This window comes from Oryzias latipes, chromosome 8 (genome assembly GCF_053564925.1).
Source record: "Oryzias latipes strain Hd-rR chromosome 8, Olatipes_Hd-rR_3.1".
Taxonomy (NCBI): domain Eukaryota; kingdom Metazoa; phylum Chordata; class Actinopteri; order Beloniformes; family Adrianichthyidae; genus Oryzias; species Oryzias latipes.
In genome coordinates this window covers 1,157,006-1,177,500 of record NC_136244.1, presented here as the reverse complement: position 1 = coordinate 1,177,500, position 20,495 = coordinate 1,157,006, and the positions used below count along the sequence as shown (strand labels likewise).

The 20,495-nt window shown below is 48.4% G+C and overlaps 2 protein-coding genes across 3 annotated transcripts; one reads left to right on the top strand and one right to left on the bottom strand.

The window, feature by feature from the left end:
- The first annotated feature begins 1,963 nt into the window (after positions 1 to 1,963).
- On the top strand, positions 1,964 to 6,848 carry nosip (nitric oxide synthase interacting protein). The gene is made up of 9 exons (XM_023957875.2): positions 1,964 to 2,292; positions 3,238 to 3,343; positions 3,718 to 3,799; positions 4,888 to 5,023; positions 5,095 to 5,219; positions 5,566 to 5,682; positions 6,066 to 6,136; positions 6,210 to 6,318; positions 6,515 to 6,848. Exons 1-9 carry the CDS (start codon positions 2,223 to 2,225, stop codon positions 6,584 to 6,586), a joined length of 888 nt encoding a protein of 295 aa, XP_023813643.1. The 5' UTR covers positions 1,964 to 2,222; the 3' UTR covers positions 6,587 to 6,848.
- On the bottom strand, positions 6,743 to 18,204 carry rcn3 (reticulocalbin 3, EF-hand calcium binding domain). Of its 2 annotated transcripts, none has more exons than XM_023957873.2 (8): positions 18,073 to 18,204; positions 17,717 to 17,942; positions 16,774 to 16,967; positions 16,344 to 16,516; positions 16,179 to 16,239; positions 15,514 to 15,605; positions 15,334 to 15,441; positions 6,743 to 7,165 (listed from the first exon to the last, which is right to left on the bottom strand). In XM_023957873.2, exons 2-8 carry the CDS (start codon positions 17,935 to 17,937, stop codon positions 7,058 to 7,060), a joined length of 957 nt encoding a protein of 318 aa, XP_023813641.1. In that variant the 5' UTR covers positions 17,938 to 17,942; positions 18,073 to 18,204; the 3' UTR covers positions 6,743 to 7,057. The 2 variants fall into 2 exon arrangements, with proteins under 2 accessions (XP_023813641.1, XP_023813642.1); XM_023957874.2 differs by lacking the exon at positions 6,743 to 7,165 and adding an exon at positions 13,949 to 14,613.
- Positions 18,205 to 20,495: the final 2,291 nt, after the last annotated feature.

The following is a 20,495-nucleotide window of genomic DNA, read 5'->3' as shown; positions in this document are numbered from 1 at the left end:
AGTGTGGGCGCGCATTCATGTTGTGTGTTACGGAGGACGGTAATAAAAGAAGGTTTCCCCCAAAATAAATGCTATGGACTCTTTATTAACCCGTTCTGGAGAATCTAAGGATCAGAACAGAGAGGAGGAGGAGGATCGCCCGGGACCCCCGCGCTTGAGCACGGTCAAAGGGGAGAAAGAAAAAAAAGTTATCGCGGTAAAGGTTCAACACCACGCTCTGCCATTTATCTGGAAATTTTTTCAAAAACCGCCCAGTTGCGATCAGAGCCCTGGAGTTTGGCCTGAAAAGAGCGATCAGCCCAAATATGAATCCAATCAGTGACCTCCCTTCCCTTCTACTGACTGATCTCAGCAGCATCGTCCACCATGGTTGATGTTTACGTTCTCGTTCCTGCCTACTTTAACGCAAAATGATGACGTTTGTTGCGTGTCGATGACGTACAGTTCGGAATCAAGTCGCCTGGCCGGTCAGACGGCGGTCGCAATTGAAAAGAACGGCTGCAATTCGGAATCAGGCCGGCAAACCCACGGGGCCTGGGTCGCAATTGAAAAGATCGGATCTGTGTCATTCAGACTGTCATGAAAAGATCGGAATTGGGCCGCTTAGGGGCAAAAAATTCGGAATTGGGTCGTTTCAGCCTGCAGTGTGAACGTAGCCTTAATGAGCTCGACGCGTGCGCCGAAGCGTCGGTGTTGCCAGACCAGACCATCACTACAGTTGCCAGACCATCACTACAGTGAAGATTTGAATGCCTGCATTTTTACTGGGGGTTTTCCTTAATGCAACAGCGCCCTCTGCTGTTCGTCATTGAAACCGCCGCAGAGGAGGCGGAGGTGAAGACGGGGGTCTACCATGGATGCATGCAAAGAGGTCAGGAGCAGTTTTACCTTAAAATAAAGCCCATTTTTAATAAATGCACATAACAAACCTTAACTGTATATAAAGAAAAGCTTTTTCACTTTGGGAACCATTTGTTCTGCTCTTCTATATCCGTCCACTGTCTGCTCCATCAGAAAAAAGTGGAGGTTTTTATTTCATCCTTTAGACTAGAGGTGAATCTAGAAGTAAAAAAACATGTCAGAAATCAGGCTTCCTGGGTTTGCAGGCAGAGGACAGAAATGCTGGGTTTCAGATTCTTGTTGTGACTTTAGTGTCATAATGACGGTCCAGCACCAGAACTGCATGTTTGTGCATGAAGGAGGTTTTCAGGTCCAACAAAAAAAACAAAAAAACGCTACAACCAAACCTGTTGTAACGTTTACCAAACATAAAAGGGAAATTTTGGTTTTCATTTATATGTCGTCATTTAATGAAAATATAAGATTTTTAATTTAGAAGGAAATGAAACCTTTATAATTCCATAATAAACACAGACAGCATAAGAAACTGTAAGCTGAAGAAAGTGACACACCATGAATGAATGTAACCATTGAAACCATCACCATTGAATGTGATGCAGCTGCAGGTCTGAACAAACAGACCTGCAGCTGGTCACCATGGTTACTGAGGTACAGCATCTCTTGTGTGCAGGACATTTGAATGTGAGGTTCTGGAGTGTCTGTCTTTTTGTTTGGCTCCATTCTAGCCTTTATACCCTTTCTTTATATAAAGAAACAAACTAAAACGTTTTGCCATTTTAAAGAAAAGTCCTCATGACGATGATCAATAACATATCTGATCCAAAGGGTCACTGCAGATGCTCATCATGAAGTTCAGATAGAAAAACAGAGCAGCAGCTGTGCTTCCACACAAAACTACACTTCTATTGATTCAGAGCCTCACAGAACTCAAACAAAGTTATTTTACTTATTATTTATGTCTTAAAGAAGACATCAGTCAACCCCTACAACAATAACAAAGTAATCCTGGTGTACTGACGAGGAGCTGAAATCAAACTGGTTTCTTTTGGCGTGACTTGGTGCAGTTCCACGCCAAACCAGGAGGTGGCGACACAGCTTCCACGAGCTGGTAGTTGACCGCAAAGCAGAGCAGAAGAAGCGTCCGGTTGTCGGTGGACTCCAACGTAAATAAAACCTAACGAGGTTCGGATGTCTGCAAAAGATTACGCGCGACTGTGACTCCAGTCCGCATCTACCATTTACCGCTATAGATCATCTGCTTTCTGATCGATCCTCTTGATTAGAGGCGCGTGCCTGCAGGCTCGCTAGCAGCTACAGTTAGCATCCTAAGTTACGCGGACAGTGAAGTCGGTAGAAACGGAATGACTCGTCACGGAAAGAACTGCACCGCCGGGGCCGTGTACACCTACCACGAGAAGAGGAAGGACACAGGTGAGCAGCGGGGGGGTCGTTGTTGGGGATGGAAGGGAAGGACTGAATGAGCAGGAAGTTCCTGAGGAACAGAGTCTCTCCTGAAGTGATGTCGACGTGAAGCCTCATGAAGCACCAGCTGTTGTCTCGAACCGATGCTCCACTGTGCTTCATTTGCTCAAATGCGCCATCGAGTGGGCAATAAATGTATAGCAGGCAGAGTGACAGAAGACCAGGAGGCTGTGGGGCCACGTGTGGCCCTGTGACCTCTATGACTCCTCTATGGTTAAAGAAAAATACAAAGGTATTCATTTGATGTAAAGTAACTCAAGCTGGGGCTGTTTCTTAACCAAAGTTGAAACAAAACTGTTGGTGCAGAGTATACCCACCCCCACTTCCCTCATCCATGTGTGAGTGTGCTCTCCCACAAGCTTACACCCCCCCCCCCCCCAACCTAACATTAGCGGTGCAACATAAAGCAATAATATCGTAACCATCAGTCCGTCCAGTTCTGATCCAGATTCCAGCTCAGACCAGGAAAACAAAGACGTTCATGGATCTGTTGGTCTGACAGTGGATGATATGAAAGGGGCGGAGCTGGGAGAGTTTGGCCTGCGTTTTAGCTTTGATGTCACACCTACCCCTTGTGCTATCTTAGATGACCCCCCCCCCTTACATTGACGTGTTCTCCCTACCATGACAAAGGTGGGTAAAGGTGGAAAGATTTCATGTAATCCATGGACACCAGTGAAGATCACAAATCATTGAAGAATATTTTCTACACCACAATTACAAAAAACATTTCAAATGGCTTTTTTCATCTGCTCCTGATTCACTTTTGAATAAAGAAATATTAAGAAATGCAGTTTTAAGCTGATGTTTCTCCTCCATCATCAGAAAGATGAACATGTTAAAAACAAAAATATATCTGCGTTCCTTTCAGTTTTTCTTTTTGAACCTTCTCAGCTGCGTCCGGCTATGGAACACAGAGCATCCGTTTGGGCAAAGACGCCATCAAGGACTTTGACTGCTGCTGCCTGTCTCTGCAGCCCTGCAAGGATCCCGTGGTGACGTACGTCCGTCTCTGCCCCCCCCCAGCGCTCAGACACTCACAGCAGCAGCCTGCGCATCACACAGATACATGAGGAGGAGGACAGGGAGGACATGGCTTCTCTTTTATGCAGATGATGCTCTGTTCAGCCATCTGGACTCAACGTCTTCTTCCCTGAAATGTTTCATCCAAGTGGCTTCAAAAGACTTCAAGGAAGAAGACGTTAAGTCCAGATATATGAAAAACAGTTTTTTGAAAAAGAAGGTCTGGATGAAAAGCCCATCATTACTATAGAAAATGCAGATGAAGACTCATTTTTCCTGACGTTTGATCCTTCATGCTCTCTGTCCTTCATGTGCTTCATCTTCCTGATCTGCTTGTGTTGCTCTTTTCAGTCCTGATGGGTTCTTGTATGAAAAACAGGCGATACTTGAATACATTCTACACAAGAAGACCGAAGCGGCCAAAAAGATGAAGGTCAGTCCTGCATGTGAGTGAGAAAGGTCACCAGCAGGCGGCGCCGACCGCTGCGCTGCTGTGTCCACATTTGTCTCATTATAACCTAAAGACCCCCCCAAGCAACCATTCAGAGCTGAGGTTCACACAGACCAGCGCTTCGCTCTGTGAGGTCAGAGCGGGAATCAGACAGCCGTGTCATGTTTGTGATGTTAGAGCAGAGAAAACGTGCAGCAGAGCCCCAAAGTGGACGCAGGACTCCAGCGTTCCCGGTTTCATCCAGAGCGGTTCCAGTTACTATTTGGTTCGTCCGCCTGCATCTAAACACACGACGGAGGGTTGGAGCCAGTTCACAGACAGAAAACATCGTAAAATCACGATTTTCACGTCGCAAAATTACAGGAAAAAAGTCGCAACTGTTACATTTAGAGAATAAAGTCGTATATTTACGACTTTAAAAGTCACCAGCTAAATGTATCACTTTTTCATTTTAAAGTTGTAAGTTTACTACTTTAAAACACGTAAATCTATGAGGAAAAAATCCTAAATCAACAAGAAAAGCATCAAAGTCGTCTGTTTATGGAAGCTGGGATCAAAGACGTGGAGCGTTTTGGGAATCTTTTCTGCCAGAAAGAAATTCTCAACCTTTTGGCGACTCAAAGTCCCAGTTTTATTAGCGTGCGACCGTTTAGAAGAACATTCTGAACACAGATCCCGTCTTTGAAGGGAGAAGGACTGAAGTGGACGGCTGCAGGGAAACCGCCTCGATCCTGCAGACCCGCCCATCGACCAATCAATCAAACCAACGAGCTTCCAAACATTTGGAGCCTCATCAATAAACCCCATACAGTCTGATCAAACAGAGTCTGCAGGCTCACTTCCACTTTGACCTCATAGTTGGACTTTTTCATTTGTAGTCCAAATCCTAGAAATTACAAGAAAAATTAGTGAACTTCCTCGGTTTTTCTCGTCAATGTATTCCTTTCATTTTGTTCTATCCTAATACTCCCTCGTTAAAACAAAGATAACTAAAGCGTTCCCCTCGTGTTGTCGTGTTTTCCTTCCACTGAGGAACAGCTGGTCTGACCTCCTTCCTCTTAACCTCTCAGGCCTACGAGAAGCAGAAACAGGCCCAGAAGAGCAGCAACCAGCTGGAGTCCCAGTCTGAGGAAATCCAGAAGGTGGAGAAGTTCAAGTCCAGCGAGAGCAGCATCGTGTCCAAGCCCATCAACCCCTTCACGTCTGGTGCGTTCCGTCCTCCTGTGCGGGCGCCGCTTTCCGTCAGGATGTCCGTTTGCTGATCCGTTTGTCTTCAGGACAGAGCAAAGACGGAGAAGCTGAGGAACCGTCCGCGGCTGCCGCCTCATCCAGCCGGACGCTGCCGAGCTTCTGGATCCCCTCCCTGACTCCAGAGGCCAAACCCACCCAGCTGAAGAAACCGGTGAGGGTTTGTTCCCCCAGACCCGTCTGCTGGTTCCTGAAAGCAGAGGAAACGGATTCTGACAGCTGCGGCCTGCAGGGGGGCGGCCTGCAGGGGGGCGGCCTGCAGGGGGGCGGCCTGCAGGGGGGCGGCCTGCAGGGGGGCGGCCTGCAGGGGGCGCCACGCTCATCCCGCTGAGCGGTGAAGTTGTTGTCAGGTTGACCTGTTTGCCTTTGCTCATCAGGTCATGACTCTTCTGTATGTTGAAGTTGGCTCACCTTAAAAGCTGGGGCTCTTGCTGACCTGCTGTTGCATTCTGGGAACTCTGTAAATGCTCCACCGGGTAACTGCCCCCTCCCTCCCGTAGAGTAAGGCTGTGCTCTGCCCCATGTCCGGACGACCCATCAAGATGAACGAGCTCATCCCGGTGCGCTTCACCCCGCTGGACCCCGGCCTCGACAGAGTGGCGCTGCTCAACCGCCAGGTCAGCTGATCAGAACCGGAGCCGGGTCAGGCTGGGACGCGGTGTGACCTCAGTGACCTCACACCGCCCCCAGCCTGTTGCTGCAGCTCTGCTTTATCTGTGGAGTTTTGTCCTAAATGAAAATTGAAAATCTTCTGATCTGGTTTCACCTGAGGTCATCTCTGAGTGGTAACCATGACAACAGGAAGCTAGTTTGCTTGTGGAGCGGCTTGTTAAACTCGGAAAGCATCAATCACCCCAAAAATCCTCTGGAGAAGTAATGCAGCAGAGAAGAAGCAGCTGAAACATTTTGATTGATAGGAAGAGAGAGTTTCGTGGATTTTGCTGCAGGTCAAAGGTCATTTCCCGGTTTGAACCGGGACATCCGTGCGCTCTCTCCTCAGGACCGGTACGTGTGCGCCGTGACCAGAGACGCCTTGGGAAACAGCGTCCCCTGCGCCGTGCTGCGACCCTCGTGAGCCCCCGTCACCGTGACAACGGCCTCTCTGACCTCTGTGGGGATGATGAGTGACGCTCTGCTGTTTCAGGGGGGCCGTGGTGACCCAGGAGTGTGTGGAGAGGCTGATCCGGAAGGACATGTTGGACCCGGTGAGCGGAGACAAACTCAGCGACAGAGACATCATCCCGCTGCAGAGGGTCAGCCGTCACGCCGCCGCCGTCACACGTTTGAATTGCATGAGGGTCTCAGCGCTGTGTGTGTGGGGGGGGTCAGCTCCATTGACTGTATAAGAGAACTGGACTGAGGGGCCAGTTATTCAAGTCATAAACTGACCAATCAGCTGCTCATCTCGCTGTAACCTTCAGGAGGTAAAGCTCTGTTCTGCTCCTTCAGGGGGGAACCGGCTTCGCGGGCTCTGGAGTGGACCTCCGGGCCAAGGAGGCCCGTCCGGTCATGCAGGCCTGACCCGGATGTGACGTCGGTCCGGGCTTGTGCGGCCTGAAGGAGCGGTTCTTCCGTACACTGAACCCCCCATGAAAGTTTACATCTGGACTTCCTCCTCTGAATGGGACGCCGTCTTTAGACGGCCCGACTGGACCCGAGGGAACCACGTCTGATTACATGTTCAGGCAGTTTAGTTCAACAAAGATAAATGTGTTTTTCATGCAAACTATTTACTGAGAGTTTTCTGTTTCACTTTGTTTACACATTAAACATCAGGAACATTGTTGGACTGCAGGTGTTTGTTTGCTGCACATTTATATTCCGTCCTGGGGAGAACAGGATCCTGGTTCCAGTTCTGGGGTTTCCTCCAACAGAAGAGGAGAAACAGGAGACTATTCTGGATTATTTATTAAAACCATGTTAAGGTTCTGACACCTGAGGACGGCTCCATTTGATGGCTCCTCCCTCTCGGCTCCAGGTTGGAGCAGATCTTCACAGCTCTTCGTGCTCTTTCACCCTCATCCCTCCATAGTCTGTGATGGTGCTCATCTTGAAGTAGTCCACCTTTTCTAGAACTTCAGAGAGCTGCAGACGGCCATCCTGATGGCAGAACACAAACCCATTTTAGACACAGGCGGTTCTGGGACCGCTGTTTCTGTGTAACCCTTGTTCTATCCTAGGTACTTTAACATTGGGAGTTGGGTCATCTAGACCCACTAGACAGTGCTCTGAACCTTTTTTCTTCAATGATTTGTGATCTTCACTGGTGTCCATGGATTACATGAAATCTTTCCACCTTGTTCTCCCCCCCATGACAAAGGTGGATAAAGGTGGAAAGATTTCATGTAATCCATGGACACCAGTGAAGATCACAAATCATTGAAGAAAAAAGGTTCAGAGCACTGTCTAGTGGGTCTAGATGACCCAACTCCCAACGTTAAAGTGCCTAGGATAGCACAAGGGTTATGGACGGAGGGCTGGTTCGGTTCAGGGGCCTCTTTAACAGCATGTTCACACTTTTTTGTTTGTGCTTGTTGAATTAAAACAGATTATTATTCATCAGTTCTCGTCCAAATGACATGTAGAGATCAATTTACAGGTTGGGCAAAAATGATACATTTCCTCAGTGGTACAAAGTAGAGGTGTTACGATTGATATTAATAACAATTTGATTCATAGTTGATATCGGTTCATTATGATGATCTGGATCTCTGAACCTAAAGTGGATCCAGATCCTCTGACCTAAAGTGGATCCAGATCCTCTGAACCTAAAGTGGATCCAGATCCTCTGAACCTAAAGTGGATCCAGATCCTCTGAACCTAAAGTGGATCCAGATCCTCTGAACCTAAAGTGGATCCAGATCCTCTGAACCTAAAGTGGATCCAGATCCTCTGAACCTAAAGTGGATCCTCTGAACCTAAAGTGGATCCAGATCCTCTGCCCTAAAGTGGATCCAGATCCTCTGAGCCTAAAGTGGATCCAGATCCTCTGAACCTAAAGTGGATCCAGATCCTCTGTCCTAAAGTGGATCCAGATCCTCTTCATCCAAACTTCCAGACAGAAATTCCTGCTCCTGAACAGTTTTCCAGATTCTTGGATTTCTTCCAGATCATCAAGTTAATGAAATCTGTGTCCAAACCAACAAGTAAACTAGAATGAATGTCAAATCCATTCACATGGTAGTTTCCTAAAGTTCACCACTGTTGTTTTTCCACATCCAAAGAATCCAAAGGGAACATTCTTAGAACATTCTAGACACTGGATGGTCACATGACTTTATTCAAAGTCTGTCCACACATTGGACTGGAATGATGGACTGATCCGTGTTCATGACATCACATGTGTGTTGTCTGCTGTGATTGGTCGGTTTGACCTTAGAGTCAAATAAACCTACAGAACATCAATCTAAATGATATTTTCCAATATTGATTGCAACGGCATTATTTTACTTTGAAACAATTTTATAATTATTTGATTAACAACTTGCCACAGATAGACTGATCTGGTTGTGTTGTAGGTATATAAATCCCTTAGTCCACAAACTTGCAGCATCCAACACATGGACACGGTGGTGTAGTGGGTGACTTCTCACCTTAGAATAAGAAGCTTTTCTCCCTGTACAGGTGACTGGTTTAACCTCCAACTCCTTAATGCTGAGTGTCAAGCAGGGAGCGATTGGATCTCCTTTTCAGTCTTTAGTATGACTATACTGTGGATTTGAACCCACAACCTTCCAGTCTTAGGGCAGACGTGTTTTCCACCAGGCCGCTGAGCTGAGGCTTACAGCTGAGAGAAAAGAATTTCTTAACATTTTGGCTGAGCACCTGCATGAAGACAAGTCATAGGACATCCCAGAATCAAGGACATTCCCAAACAGGAGCTGGACGTTCTGGAGGAGAGTAGAACTTCAGCAGCGGCCTTCTACCACCAGCCAGCAGAGGGAAGACGGGTTCAGCAGAGCAAATGTATTTTTGCTTGATATGTTTCTGTCTCTAACCTCTTTAACTTCTGTCAATCATCTGCTCCATGTTCCAAGGACACAATACAAGAGAAAAAAACACACCAGGATAAGACAAGACTTGATAATGAACACATCTCCACGTGTTGTTCTCTGACCAAGGTCACCTCCTTAGACAGGACAGCGCCTGAACTCTATCACTGTCCTCCACCTTCACCTCAGAGACGTCAGAACGCTGTCTTCCCCTCTGGTCACCAGGGGGAACCATCTCCAGAGCACTGAATGCACTTCATCTCCCAGCAACCCCAGCGTGCACTTCCTGGATTCCGCACATCGGACTCCCATTCACCCAATTAATTACAGTCTACTGAAAAACTGTACTGAGCCTCACTCAGTGCCAAGTACTGTTTGTGGCACACCCCCTATATTTCTGAGAGTTGTATCTGGACCTGATCTTCTGTTTCTGACTCTGTTTGCCTGCCGCCTGCCCCGGCACGTCGCCTGGATCCTGACCCCGTCTCTCCTCTGATGCTCATATGCCAGTTATTGACCCCTGCCTGCCTGACCCTGCCTGATTTATCACCTGCTGCATTTGGATCCAGCAGTCTGCCTGTTCCTGTGACAGGGTCAAAGTGCTCTGCAAGCAGACTGTACTCCTGATACGTTGTCCTCACACTGATGTGTGCTGAGTTCAGGTTTGAAGGATGATGACACATGTTTGCTGTCACCGCAAACCAGGACCAACGGAGAAATGCTAAGCTGACTGCAGTAACAGCTAAACACTGGAACAGTTTCACGCAGACTATCAAATGATCAGTGGCTCGGGTTTGGGCCCCATGACCACAGTAGTTATCTCTCTGTAACCAGGTCGCTGTGACTGCGCGTGTAGAGGGTCATTACTCCCTCGGCTCTTAGGACAAGATGGCTGATCTGGTTCTCATCTCATTAGAAAATGTTTTCAGGTCTGACAGAACAGATGGGTTTTGGGTTCCGGTTTAGCTGCTGGTTTAACGTCTGGGGTTTGACCCTTTTGAGTGTCTCTGTATGGAACTGAAAAGTACGGTGGCCCAGAAGGGTCACAACACAACACATTAACTTTATACACAACACACTAACTTTACACACAACACATTAACTTTACACACAACACACTAACTTTACACACAACACATTAACTTTATACACAACACACTAACTTTACACACAACACACTAACTTTACACACAACACACTAACTTTACACACAACACACTAACTTTACACACAACACATTAACTTTACACACAACACATTAACTTAACACACAACGCATTAACTTAACACACAACACATTAACTCACAACACAACACAATAGCTCACAACACAACACATTAACTCACAACACAACACATTAACTCACAACACAACACAATAACTCACAACACAACACAATAACTCACAACACAACACATTAACTCACAACACATTAACTCATGGCCCAGAAGGGTCACAACACAAAACATTAACTTACCTCACAACACATTAACTCACAACGGAAGTAAAGCAGCAATTGAAGTGCTTTTATTCTGAAATTTCTACTGGGCTGAGCAGCTAACTACCTAACAGAAAGTAATGTCACAGTGAGCTGTGGAGGGAGCATGTTATTGCTACAAGAGAAGCTAGCAGCAGTGTTGCCAGAAACTTTGTCTTTACTACGGTTCTCCTTCCTCTAAACACACACAAGATGAACACACACTCCTCCCTCCGCTCTGACACCCCCCTCTGTCGCTGCACGCGCGCTCCTCTCCTCTCCTTTTTTCTGCTCCGTCCTGTGTGTGCGTGTGTGTTGGGGACTGCACGTGCCTGTGTGAGAGGACGGAGCGGAAAAAAGGAGAGGAGAGGAGCGCGCGTGCAGCTCCCTCCACAGCTCACTGTGACATTACTTTCTGTTAGGTAGTTAGCTGCTCAGCCCAGTAGAAATTTCAGAATAAAAGCACTTCAATTGCTGCTTTACTTCCGTCGTGAGTTAATGTGTTGTGTTGTGAGTTATTGTGTTGTGTTGTGAGTTATTGTGTTGTGTTGTGAGTTATTGTGTTGTGTGTAAAGTTAATGTGTTGTGTGTAAAGTTAATCTGTTGTGTGTAAATTTAGTGTGTTGTGTGTAAAGTTAGTGTGTTGTGTGTAAAGTTAATGTGTTGTGTGTAAAGTTAGTGTGTTGTGTATAAAGTTAATGTGTTGTGTTGTGACCCTTCTGGGCCACCGTAGAAAAGCATAGAAAGGAAAGAACTGGAGTGGATCACAGATCTAAAGGGATCTTTCTAGATAGAGATCAATCTACTCTCCGTTCACCTGAGGATCATTCAAGCTTAGGACCAGAGGTCCCCGGCCTTCAGGCTCCCGTCTCACTCATCACTGTGAACTGTCCATGTTCTCACTCATCCACAAAGGTCTTCCCAGCCTTGCTCCGACTCATTTACGCTCCCTTCATCAAAGGTCAAGAGGTCATCCTACCTTTTGTCATGCTTGTTCTTTGTGTCAGGACCAGTTTTGGAAAACAAGCCTTTAGTTAATGTGCATCTCCTGGCTGGAACACCACAAAATCAGAGGAAACTGTGTTCCTCTTCATACTTTTCCTTTAAAAAAACAGTATTTGTTTCTAGTTGTAGCTCTCCTGGTTCTGAACTATTCTTCACCTAAAATCAAGTATTTAGTGTGTTTTTCTTTTCTTTTTCAGTTTCACTTTTTAGTGACTTTTCTTTAATAACGCCTGCCACTGACCTTTTGGCCAGATCGCCCTCACATGCAAATGGATTAACAACTTCCTCACAAACCGATCACAGACTGTGAGACTTGGCCCCCACCTCTCCTCCACCCGCACACTGAGCATCGGCGCCCCACAGGGCTGTGTGCTAAGCCCCCTGCTGTACTTTCATGTACATTCATGACTGCAGTCCAGCCCACAACAACAACTGCATCATCAAGTTTGCAGACGACACCACGGTGGTTGGACTCATCCCCAGGGGGGAGGAGTCTGCCTACAGAGAGGAGGTCCTGAAGCTGACAACCTGGTCCTCAGAGAACAACCTCACCCTGAACACCAGCAAAACCAGGGAGATCATTGTCGACTTCAGGAAGCATGGCGCAGACCCAGCCCCCCTCCTTATCAATGTGGAGCATGTAGAGAGGGTCCACCGAGGGTCCACACCTTCAGGCTCCTCAGCATCACCATCTCTGCTGACCTATCCTGGACAGCCAACACCACCGCCATCATCAAGAAGGCTCAGCAGCGTCTGCACTTCCTCAGGAAGAACATCATCAGCACCAACCTGCTGCTGACCTTCTACCATCATCCATCCAGATCTGCTCACGTACTGCAGAACAGTTTGGTTCTGCAGCTGCACGGCCGCGGATAAGGAGAGACTGCAGAGAGTCGTAGAGATGGCTCAGGAGATCATTGGATGCCTTCTCCCCACCCTGACGGACATCTACTCCGCGTGCTGCATCACTGGGGCTCAGAACATTAAGAACAGTTACACCCCGGCTCAGACCTGTTCACCCTGCTGCCCTCTGGGAGGCGCTACAGATTAATATTATATTTATCGTTATTCTTGCACAGAAATGGTGATGCTTCAATTTCATTGTACAACGGACAATGACAATAAAGCAAATCTAATCTAATCTAGAAAAAGAGATATTGATGTGAACGGGTTTTCATCTGGTTAAAAAAAAAGTTGAACGGAAAAAAAGGAAGCCGAGAATGGCAAAGAGGTCAGGAGGAAGACCAAAGAGGAGGTCATGGATGTAGAGGAGGAGGACATGAAGGTGGTCAGAGGGAGTGAGGAGGATGCAGAGGAGAGGCTTAGATGATTCGCTGGAATGCCTCCTAAAGGGAGTAGCTAAGAGACGAGGAGAGCACAGGAGTTTGGTTTAGACTGAAGTTTCCTGAAGAGACCAGCGGTTCTGTCTGACGTCTTGGTGTCAGTAGAGACTCGGAACAGAATTACAGCCTCACATTCAAACTAAAAGCAGAAAAAGTATTGAAAAGGCTCATCTGGAACTGTTTTTTTTAGAAGTTGAAGGAGTTTCATGTCTTAGCCAAGTCATTTTCTCAACTCATGGACTGAACTGGAAAAATCCTGGATTGATCTGTCCAGATATAAAGACCCAAATGAAATCAAAGAGGCCGATCCAGCTAGATCCCATCTCATGTCCAGACTTAGCGGACAGGATTCTTACCTTCAAAAACTGCAGCCAGTTCGGACCAGAACCAGGAGAACCGACTCCTGTTTTTTAAACAGGGAACCATGTAAATGCAGGACTGGTCCTAAACTCCTAATGCTGCTTTAGAACCCCCTCCCTGGTGTGTGGACTAACTGTTAGATCCTCTCACACGGGTCCAGAACCCAGCAGGACTGTGGCGTCTGCATGGGTTCTGCAGCCACATTTGCCTTTTCCCCACGTCAGTCTTGGCGGCGTGTTCCTGATGAGGCTTTTGGTTGCCATGGTGACTCATCGAACAGCAGGAGGAACCTGGAGGACAATTATCCTGCTCGTTTTTAGGTGTGCATTTGCTGCCAATTGCTGAATACCTGCATCAGGTGCATCAGGTGCGTTCAGCCGACACTGACCAGCACGGCCAGAGATAGAGAAAGAGAAAAACCCAGAAGGCCTTCAGGGCCGTCAAACCCTGACAGTTGAAGGTTTCTTTGGTAGAAAACAAACCTTCAAACCACCAGGATCCGGGTTCAAATCCAAACATTGGGGTATCAAGTTCTCAGCAGTTTCGGCAGCATCTCTCCTTTGCCCTCTGGATGTTAGCAGACGTTAACGAGTTCCTGCTGTTTACTGACACTCCAGACAGACGTGTCTGTGTGGGGGGGGTCTATAGTTCATGAGGAGGATCATGTCTAAGCAGGAAAAAAGAATCAATACAGAAAGACATTGATAGATCTGTAGAAAAACCCAACCTTTAATGTTTGAACGTGTAACAGAGCTCCTCTAGCTCAGGGTGGACAGCAAACACGGAGAACGGGAAGATTTGGACCAAATGAAGAGTTCAGTGCAGCTTGAAAAATGGAGTGTTGGCGTGTGACGACAGGGAGGCGGCGCCGTCCTCACAGCGTCGTTGGAGGTGAGCGGACGAACACTGAGCGTCTGCAAACGGTCACATGCCGGAGGGCAGAGGAGCTTCGGCTTTTACTGAACTTCACAAAGCCTTCCTGCTACGCGGCGTTTCTCCTGAAATGTCCTCAGCTGGATCGTCCCTGACGGGCCGTGCACGAATACGGCCGTGCACGGTCAGAACCAAGAGCTGGAGCTCCTGGACCAAACCGCGCGTCAACAAACGTCAGCATCATCACTGTCACCTGCAGAGTTTGGGTGTTCTAGTGCAGCCCTCAGCTCCTGGTCCAAAACTATTCTGTGTGGTTAAACAGCCCCCCCCCTGAAAACCGTCGGTGGAGCGCAGATCCAAAGACATTGGTCTTGAATTCTGTCGGCTCGTCAAAGCTCGTCGTGCTTTTTGGTCAGATCTTCTCCATAGTTTGTGGCCTGACTGCCCACAAACATGTTCCAGTTGGCCAGAATCTCCTTCTTGGTGACCTTCCCGTCCTGATTTCCATCCAGAGGGGGTTTATCGGGTCATGATTGACAGACAGAAGGAAGAAAAATGAAGAGCAGGTCAGTTCCAGCAAAACCGTCAGAATATCGTTAGTAATTAACCCACAATTAACCAAAGAATGAGCAGCTGAGCTCAAAGGTCTGAGGGACCAAAATGTTCATTTCAATTACATTTCTGTGCCCAGGAAGTAGAAAGAATAGAAAAAACTCCAAGTCTACTGCCCATCAGAGGGTAGAATAACAGCCCCCCCCTGCAGAAAAGAGGTTGTGATGAGGGTTAGAGGGCTTCTAAAGCTGCGTTCACACCCAACGGGATTCCAGCGTCACAGTTCGATCAACGTACAGATGCCATCAGGGGTCCTGGGGGGGTTATGAGCGTCAGGCGTGGCGGTCTAGCAGCAGCACGTTTCGTGGTGCGATTTGCTACAGACGCAACCAATCAGGAACTCAGCTTTGGTCCGTGATGGCATGATCAGCAGGTGGAGTCCAAAACCAACACTTTAAAAAACATCTGTTCCTGAAGTTTAGGATATTTTTATGTTTGAATGGAGACGATACTAAAAAGATATGCATGTTTTCCCTCCTCTGACTAAAGCGGGACAGCAAGTCTCCCTAAAGCTGTGGTTGACCACACGTCTCAGGATTTAACAAGAGGCCTTATGGGTTTGTGGCGTACGGCGAGCCCTGAGGCTCAGACGGCGTCAGCCTTACCTTGTCGGTGTCCGTCTCGTGGATCAGGTGTTTGGCCTCGTTGTCAGCATGGTCCACCTCTCCTGGGAGAATCCAGTGGGCCACTTCACCGGCGTCCAGATAACCGTCCTGGAAAAGGAAGATGGAACAGCATCAGAGCATTCCTCGCCCTCCCCATCCTCTGGTGGGACCATCCTGTACCTTGTTGGAGTCCCTGAACTCGGAGAAATGCTTCTTCTCTGTATGGACCCAGTCAGGTTCCGTCTCTCCGTCCTCTGGTGTGAACATGTCCCCTGCAGAAAGAGCAGGACGGTGCAGTCAGGAGACGCAGCCAACGGCAACGAGATCGAGGTTTCAGGAAGGTCTTGGTGCCGGGGACCAACGTTCCCTGCCTGTTTTCCAGCCCTCCAGGACTCCTAACCCCCCCCCCCCATCTGGCTGCTGATGAGCTAAACAGCTGTTTCTGAAGACCTGATGAAGCTGCTGGTTGGATTTCCCGTTTTGTTCCTTTGTGGTGATGTCTTCATGCTTTGATTGACAGTTTAGTTCTAGTTTAGTTAGTCAACAATCGAGTGGACGTGTTGGGACCCCCCCAGCCTGTTTTTGTTCCATCCAGCCTCCTCCTTACAAAAAGGGGCTTCTGCTCTGGTTTTGTGTTGTTCTCCTGCATTTGGGCCCTTCACAAAACTCAACTCCTGACTTTTTCTTCTGCATTTCTGAGAACATGACATGTATGATGTTCTGTGCTGAAGGTGAGGATGCATCTACTTCCCTGAGCTGAAAGAGACGATCATTTACAAATCCACGTGAAGCTTAAGGAGGTGACGTCTCCTTCCAGGAGTTAAAAACCTGCAGCTCTGACTTACCGATGTATTCATTGATGTCGATCTTTCCATCTTTGTTCTTGTCGATGTCTTCAAGCGTTTCCTGAATGAAGGATTGAAAACAAAACCTCCGTTTTTTAAGAATGTTCTCTGAAAATGCCCTCCGCTCAGCCAGATGTTGGAGGCACATCTGCAGAGGCGGCCTACCTGGACGACCACGTCTTTCATGTGGTCAAACTCCTCTGGATGAAGGAAGGCCGTGAACTCGCTCCGCGTGGCGATGCCGTCGGCGTCTCGGTCGGCCGCCCTGAAACGCCGTTCGTCTCGGGCGAGCATGGATTTATACGTGGCCTTGTCTTCTACGTCATCAAAGTCCTCTCCTGCAAAGAAAGCAGGCATGAGGCCTTGTGGTCCGATCTTCAGGAACTTCTCCTGAAGGCAGAAACGGGTTCCTAGCTAAAGCTACAGCGCCCCCTCAGGAACAAGGAGGTATTGCCATTAAATAAGAGTAGATGATCAAGAACCCCGTTGTCCATGGTCTTATTACAGATCCATGCAGGCAACAATGCAAAGCTGTTACACAAGAACCACTGCAGGGGTGGGGGAAGGGTGGGGAAGGGCGGGGCGTTGTCTGTACCCAGGTAGTAGCCGTAGGTGGTGTTCTTGTACTCCTCCCAGGCGATCTGGTCGTCCCGGTTCTTGTCGTAGTCCTTCCAGTGTTTGTTCACGTTGTCTTCGATGTACCTCCTCTGCCGGTGTTTGATCCAGTGGTGCAGCTCGGCGTGGCTGATGAAGCCGTCCTTATCGGTGTCTATGCGCTCCACGATCTTCCTGGGGGGGGGGGGGGGGGGGGGGGGGGGCGTCATGCACTCAGAAACAGCATCTTTTAGTTTATAACCATTGACTGTAAGAACCAATCCAGGTGTGACGTCACTGAAAACGTCTGACCTCCAGCTCTCAGAGCCAAATGGCAACTGAATCGTCTTCATTTGGTTGGAGCCGGGAGTAAAACCTTTTTCTATCGATGATGTCTCACTCACTCGGTCCACTTCTCATTTACAGTCGATGGTTAAGACAAAGATTTTCAACACCAGACTCATCTATTGGAAGGCACCTCTAGCATGTCAAAAGGTGCCGTCAGCGGGCTCTTGGAAAAATGGAGCCATGTTTTCTCCAGCAGGACCGACAGTGACATCACTCTGACTGTATCTCACACCGTGACGCTTGGACCTGCTTTGTTACCACGGAAACAAGCGGCACACAATGCTTTGGGTTGCAGTTGGCTTCAGATCAGGTTTAAGGGTAAAGTTTTGTGCTCTGCTGTCATCGTTAGCTTTTTACGCTCTTGGACAGTAAATATTTGTTTATCATTTTGGACAATTGCGTTTTTAGATGTGATTCAATCTGGAAGTCAGAGAACTACTGACAGACACTCAGCATCACTGCTAATATCCCAAGACCTTCTGGATGTCACATCAGGATGACGTACTGTTTGAAGTGGTGACCAGATAAAAGTGTTAAAGTTTGTCTGAACTCATGACGTCATCAGGAGTTCAGCCTCCTCCATCAGGACAACCTACGCTAGTCTGGCCTTGCTCTCCTCGGGGGTCAGCTGGTCAAAGGTCTTGGCCTCCTCCTTGCCCAGGAAGGCCTCGTGGTCGTACTGGTAGCCGTGCGCGTCGTCGTGCACGTGGCTGCTCAGGTCAGGCTGGTGATGGACCCGCTTCTCCTGAGGCGGGACAGACACGGCCGTGGCGGCCAGGATGCAGAGGAAGGCCAGGGGACCCAGCAGCATCATCATGGTTCCTGTGGGTTCCGCCGCGCGCGCGCGCACCGGCGGAGGAGAGGATGATCGGGTCAAAAGGGCGCGCGGACAGAGAATTACAGCAGCACCGTGACGCTCCTCTAACCTGCCCCCCCCACTCCCCCCACTCACGCGTGTGAAGTCCGCTCCCAGTCAGTCGACTCTGCACTGCTCCTTCTGCGCTCCTCCGCACCTCCCGCCGTGATGAGTTCAAGGCGCGTCGGTCCGCGTTGGCACCCTTCTTGTTTATAGTGTTTCCAAAAGGGGGCGGGGCTTGTTTCACACCCAGCCAATCATTGGCGGTTAACCAAAGTTTTTGGCCAATAGAAAGTGTGAGACGGAGGTAAATTAAGAAAAAACTAAAGACGGGTTCTGATTGGTTACAAAGCGCCACGTTGTCACGCAAAGCCCCCGGTCTCCTCGCTGGCTCCGCCCACTCACGGCGCGCGAGGGGAAAGACACGTGGAGGATGCGGGTTCGGTTGGACCTGGAGCAGGACTCAGGATGCAGAGTTTGGATTCAGTTGGATTCAGTTGAGATCATGTGACATCATCAGAAATGAAATATTCTAACTGCACAATGATTACATCTATGATCAGAAACACTAAAGTGAGAAAAGTATATTCAGTAAACCTCTGTGTGTCTGAGACAGACCTTTGGGGGAAAAAAAACATTTTCCATGCTCAATCTGTGTGTGATAATCTACTAAAGTGTTTTTCTAATAATTCAAACAGCAAATCAAACAGTTGGAAGACAGACCTGAGCAATATGGAAAATATTTTCTTTTATTAAAAAAATGTCAGAAAAGATTTTCATTTTCTGCTGCTGCTACACTAAAACACAGTTAACGACTCCCAACAAGTTGAGGATGTAGCCAGAAGTGTGTGGATGTGGTTTTCCGGACAGTTGTTTGTGGTGACAGACAGACATGATGGTCTCACTGTCTTCAGGTTGTTGATTGGAGCCAAAAGCTTCCAGGAGAAAAAGCGTCTCAGTGTTTCATCAAGTCAGCATTGTGTGGGTCTAAACAGCTGATTTAGTCACCAAGTCCTTCCAAGCTCCTCCTCCTAACAGCCATGAACACGCCGCTGAACGGCGAGCAGCTCCACCCGACCAAAGCGCCTTCAGGTTGGGGGGGGGGGGGGGGGGGGGCAGGCAGGTGCTGCAGGGGGACTTGGTGAGTCTCCAAGTGTCATCAGCAGACTTGGACCAAGACTCTGAACTACCGTCAGAGTTTGGGACAAACCCAGGAGAGGAGCCCCCCCCCCCGTGACAGACCACCACCATGACCAGAACCTCTGACCTCTGACCTGGTTCAGCAAACGCCACACAGCTGCAGGCCCGTTTACTAGATGGGAGGGGTACTGGGGGCTCCAGAGGAACCATTCAGAACCGACTCCACCGCTTTGACTGGACTGACAGACGACCGCTGCAGGTGACTCCACCCACACCAAGACACCGCCGTCTGCAGTACAGACCATGTGACCTGGACCATGCAGCAACGGTCTACCGTCCTGTTCACGGATGATGAGGGTCACCTCACACACATGATGGTCGGCGTAGACCATCATTTCATGGAACCGCATGTAGAACTTGTGGAAGAGTGGACCGCCTCAGAACATCATGAGGTTAGTGAGGAGCAGGAGACGCCGAGGTCCAGCTGTCACTGCAGCCGATGGAGGACAAACTGCTGACACGGTCCATGTTTGGGTTTTATTATTGTCCTAATGTTTGGGGTAATAAATATCCAATGAATGAAAGTGGTGTTTCTCTTATTTATTATGGTATCAACATAGACATATTTTATTAAAATGTAGACCAAAAAGGTCGTGTCAGAGAACAGAGCCGTGGGCGGGGCAAGGATGCTCCTCCTTCAGCGGCTGAAATCAGCAGAATTACAGTTTTCTAACCCAAACCAGGCTCTGGATCAATCACAAAAACCTTTCTTTAGGCGAAAAAGGAGGATCATGGAGTCTGGGTCACATGCAGAGAATCTGGTGCTTCCACCAAACAGGAGCTGCACCTTTGCTGATAGTTCCAGTAGTAATGAATGCTGGAATAAGCTTTCATTAAAGACTTACGGATTCCACTGAAGTGAGAGCAAAGGTGAGAGTGGAGAGGAAGGGTCTCTAAGGAGGACCGGAGGAAGCAGACTCAGAACAACCATCAGCCAGAGACCAGAACCTAACGCTGGAATTTACCAGAACATCTGCTCCAAAACAAGAAAGTGAGGCAGAAATGACAGAACAGGAAGCAGAGCGGCACAGAACGTCTGGAGTGTTAGTTTAAGGGAAAAAAGTGTGCGTTGGTAAATGTGGCGATGACATCTTCATTCGGGACAGTCCTCGTGTGCTCGGCCCCCACGGTTCATCCTCTGCTGCCGTCTGGTTGGCCCATGATCAGGTCACATGACAGTGTTTATCAGCCCACCCTGTACTGAAGACAGACCCAACTGCCCCGAAACATGGCCCTCTCCCCAAATTCAACCCATGGATCTGTGGTGAGGTTTCCCGTAAAACGCCGGCTCACCACCGTTCCTAAAGACGTAAACAGCC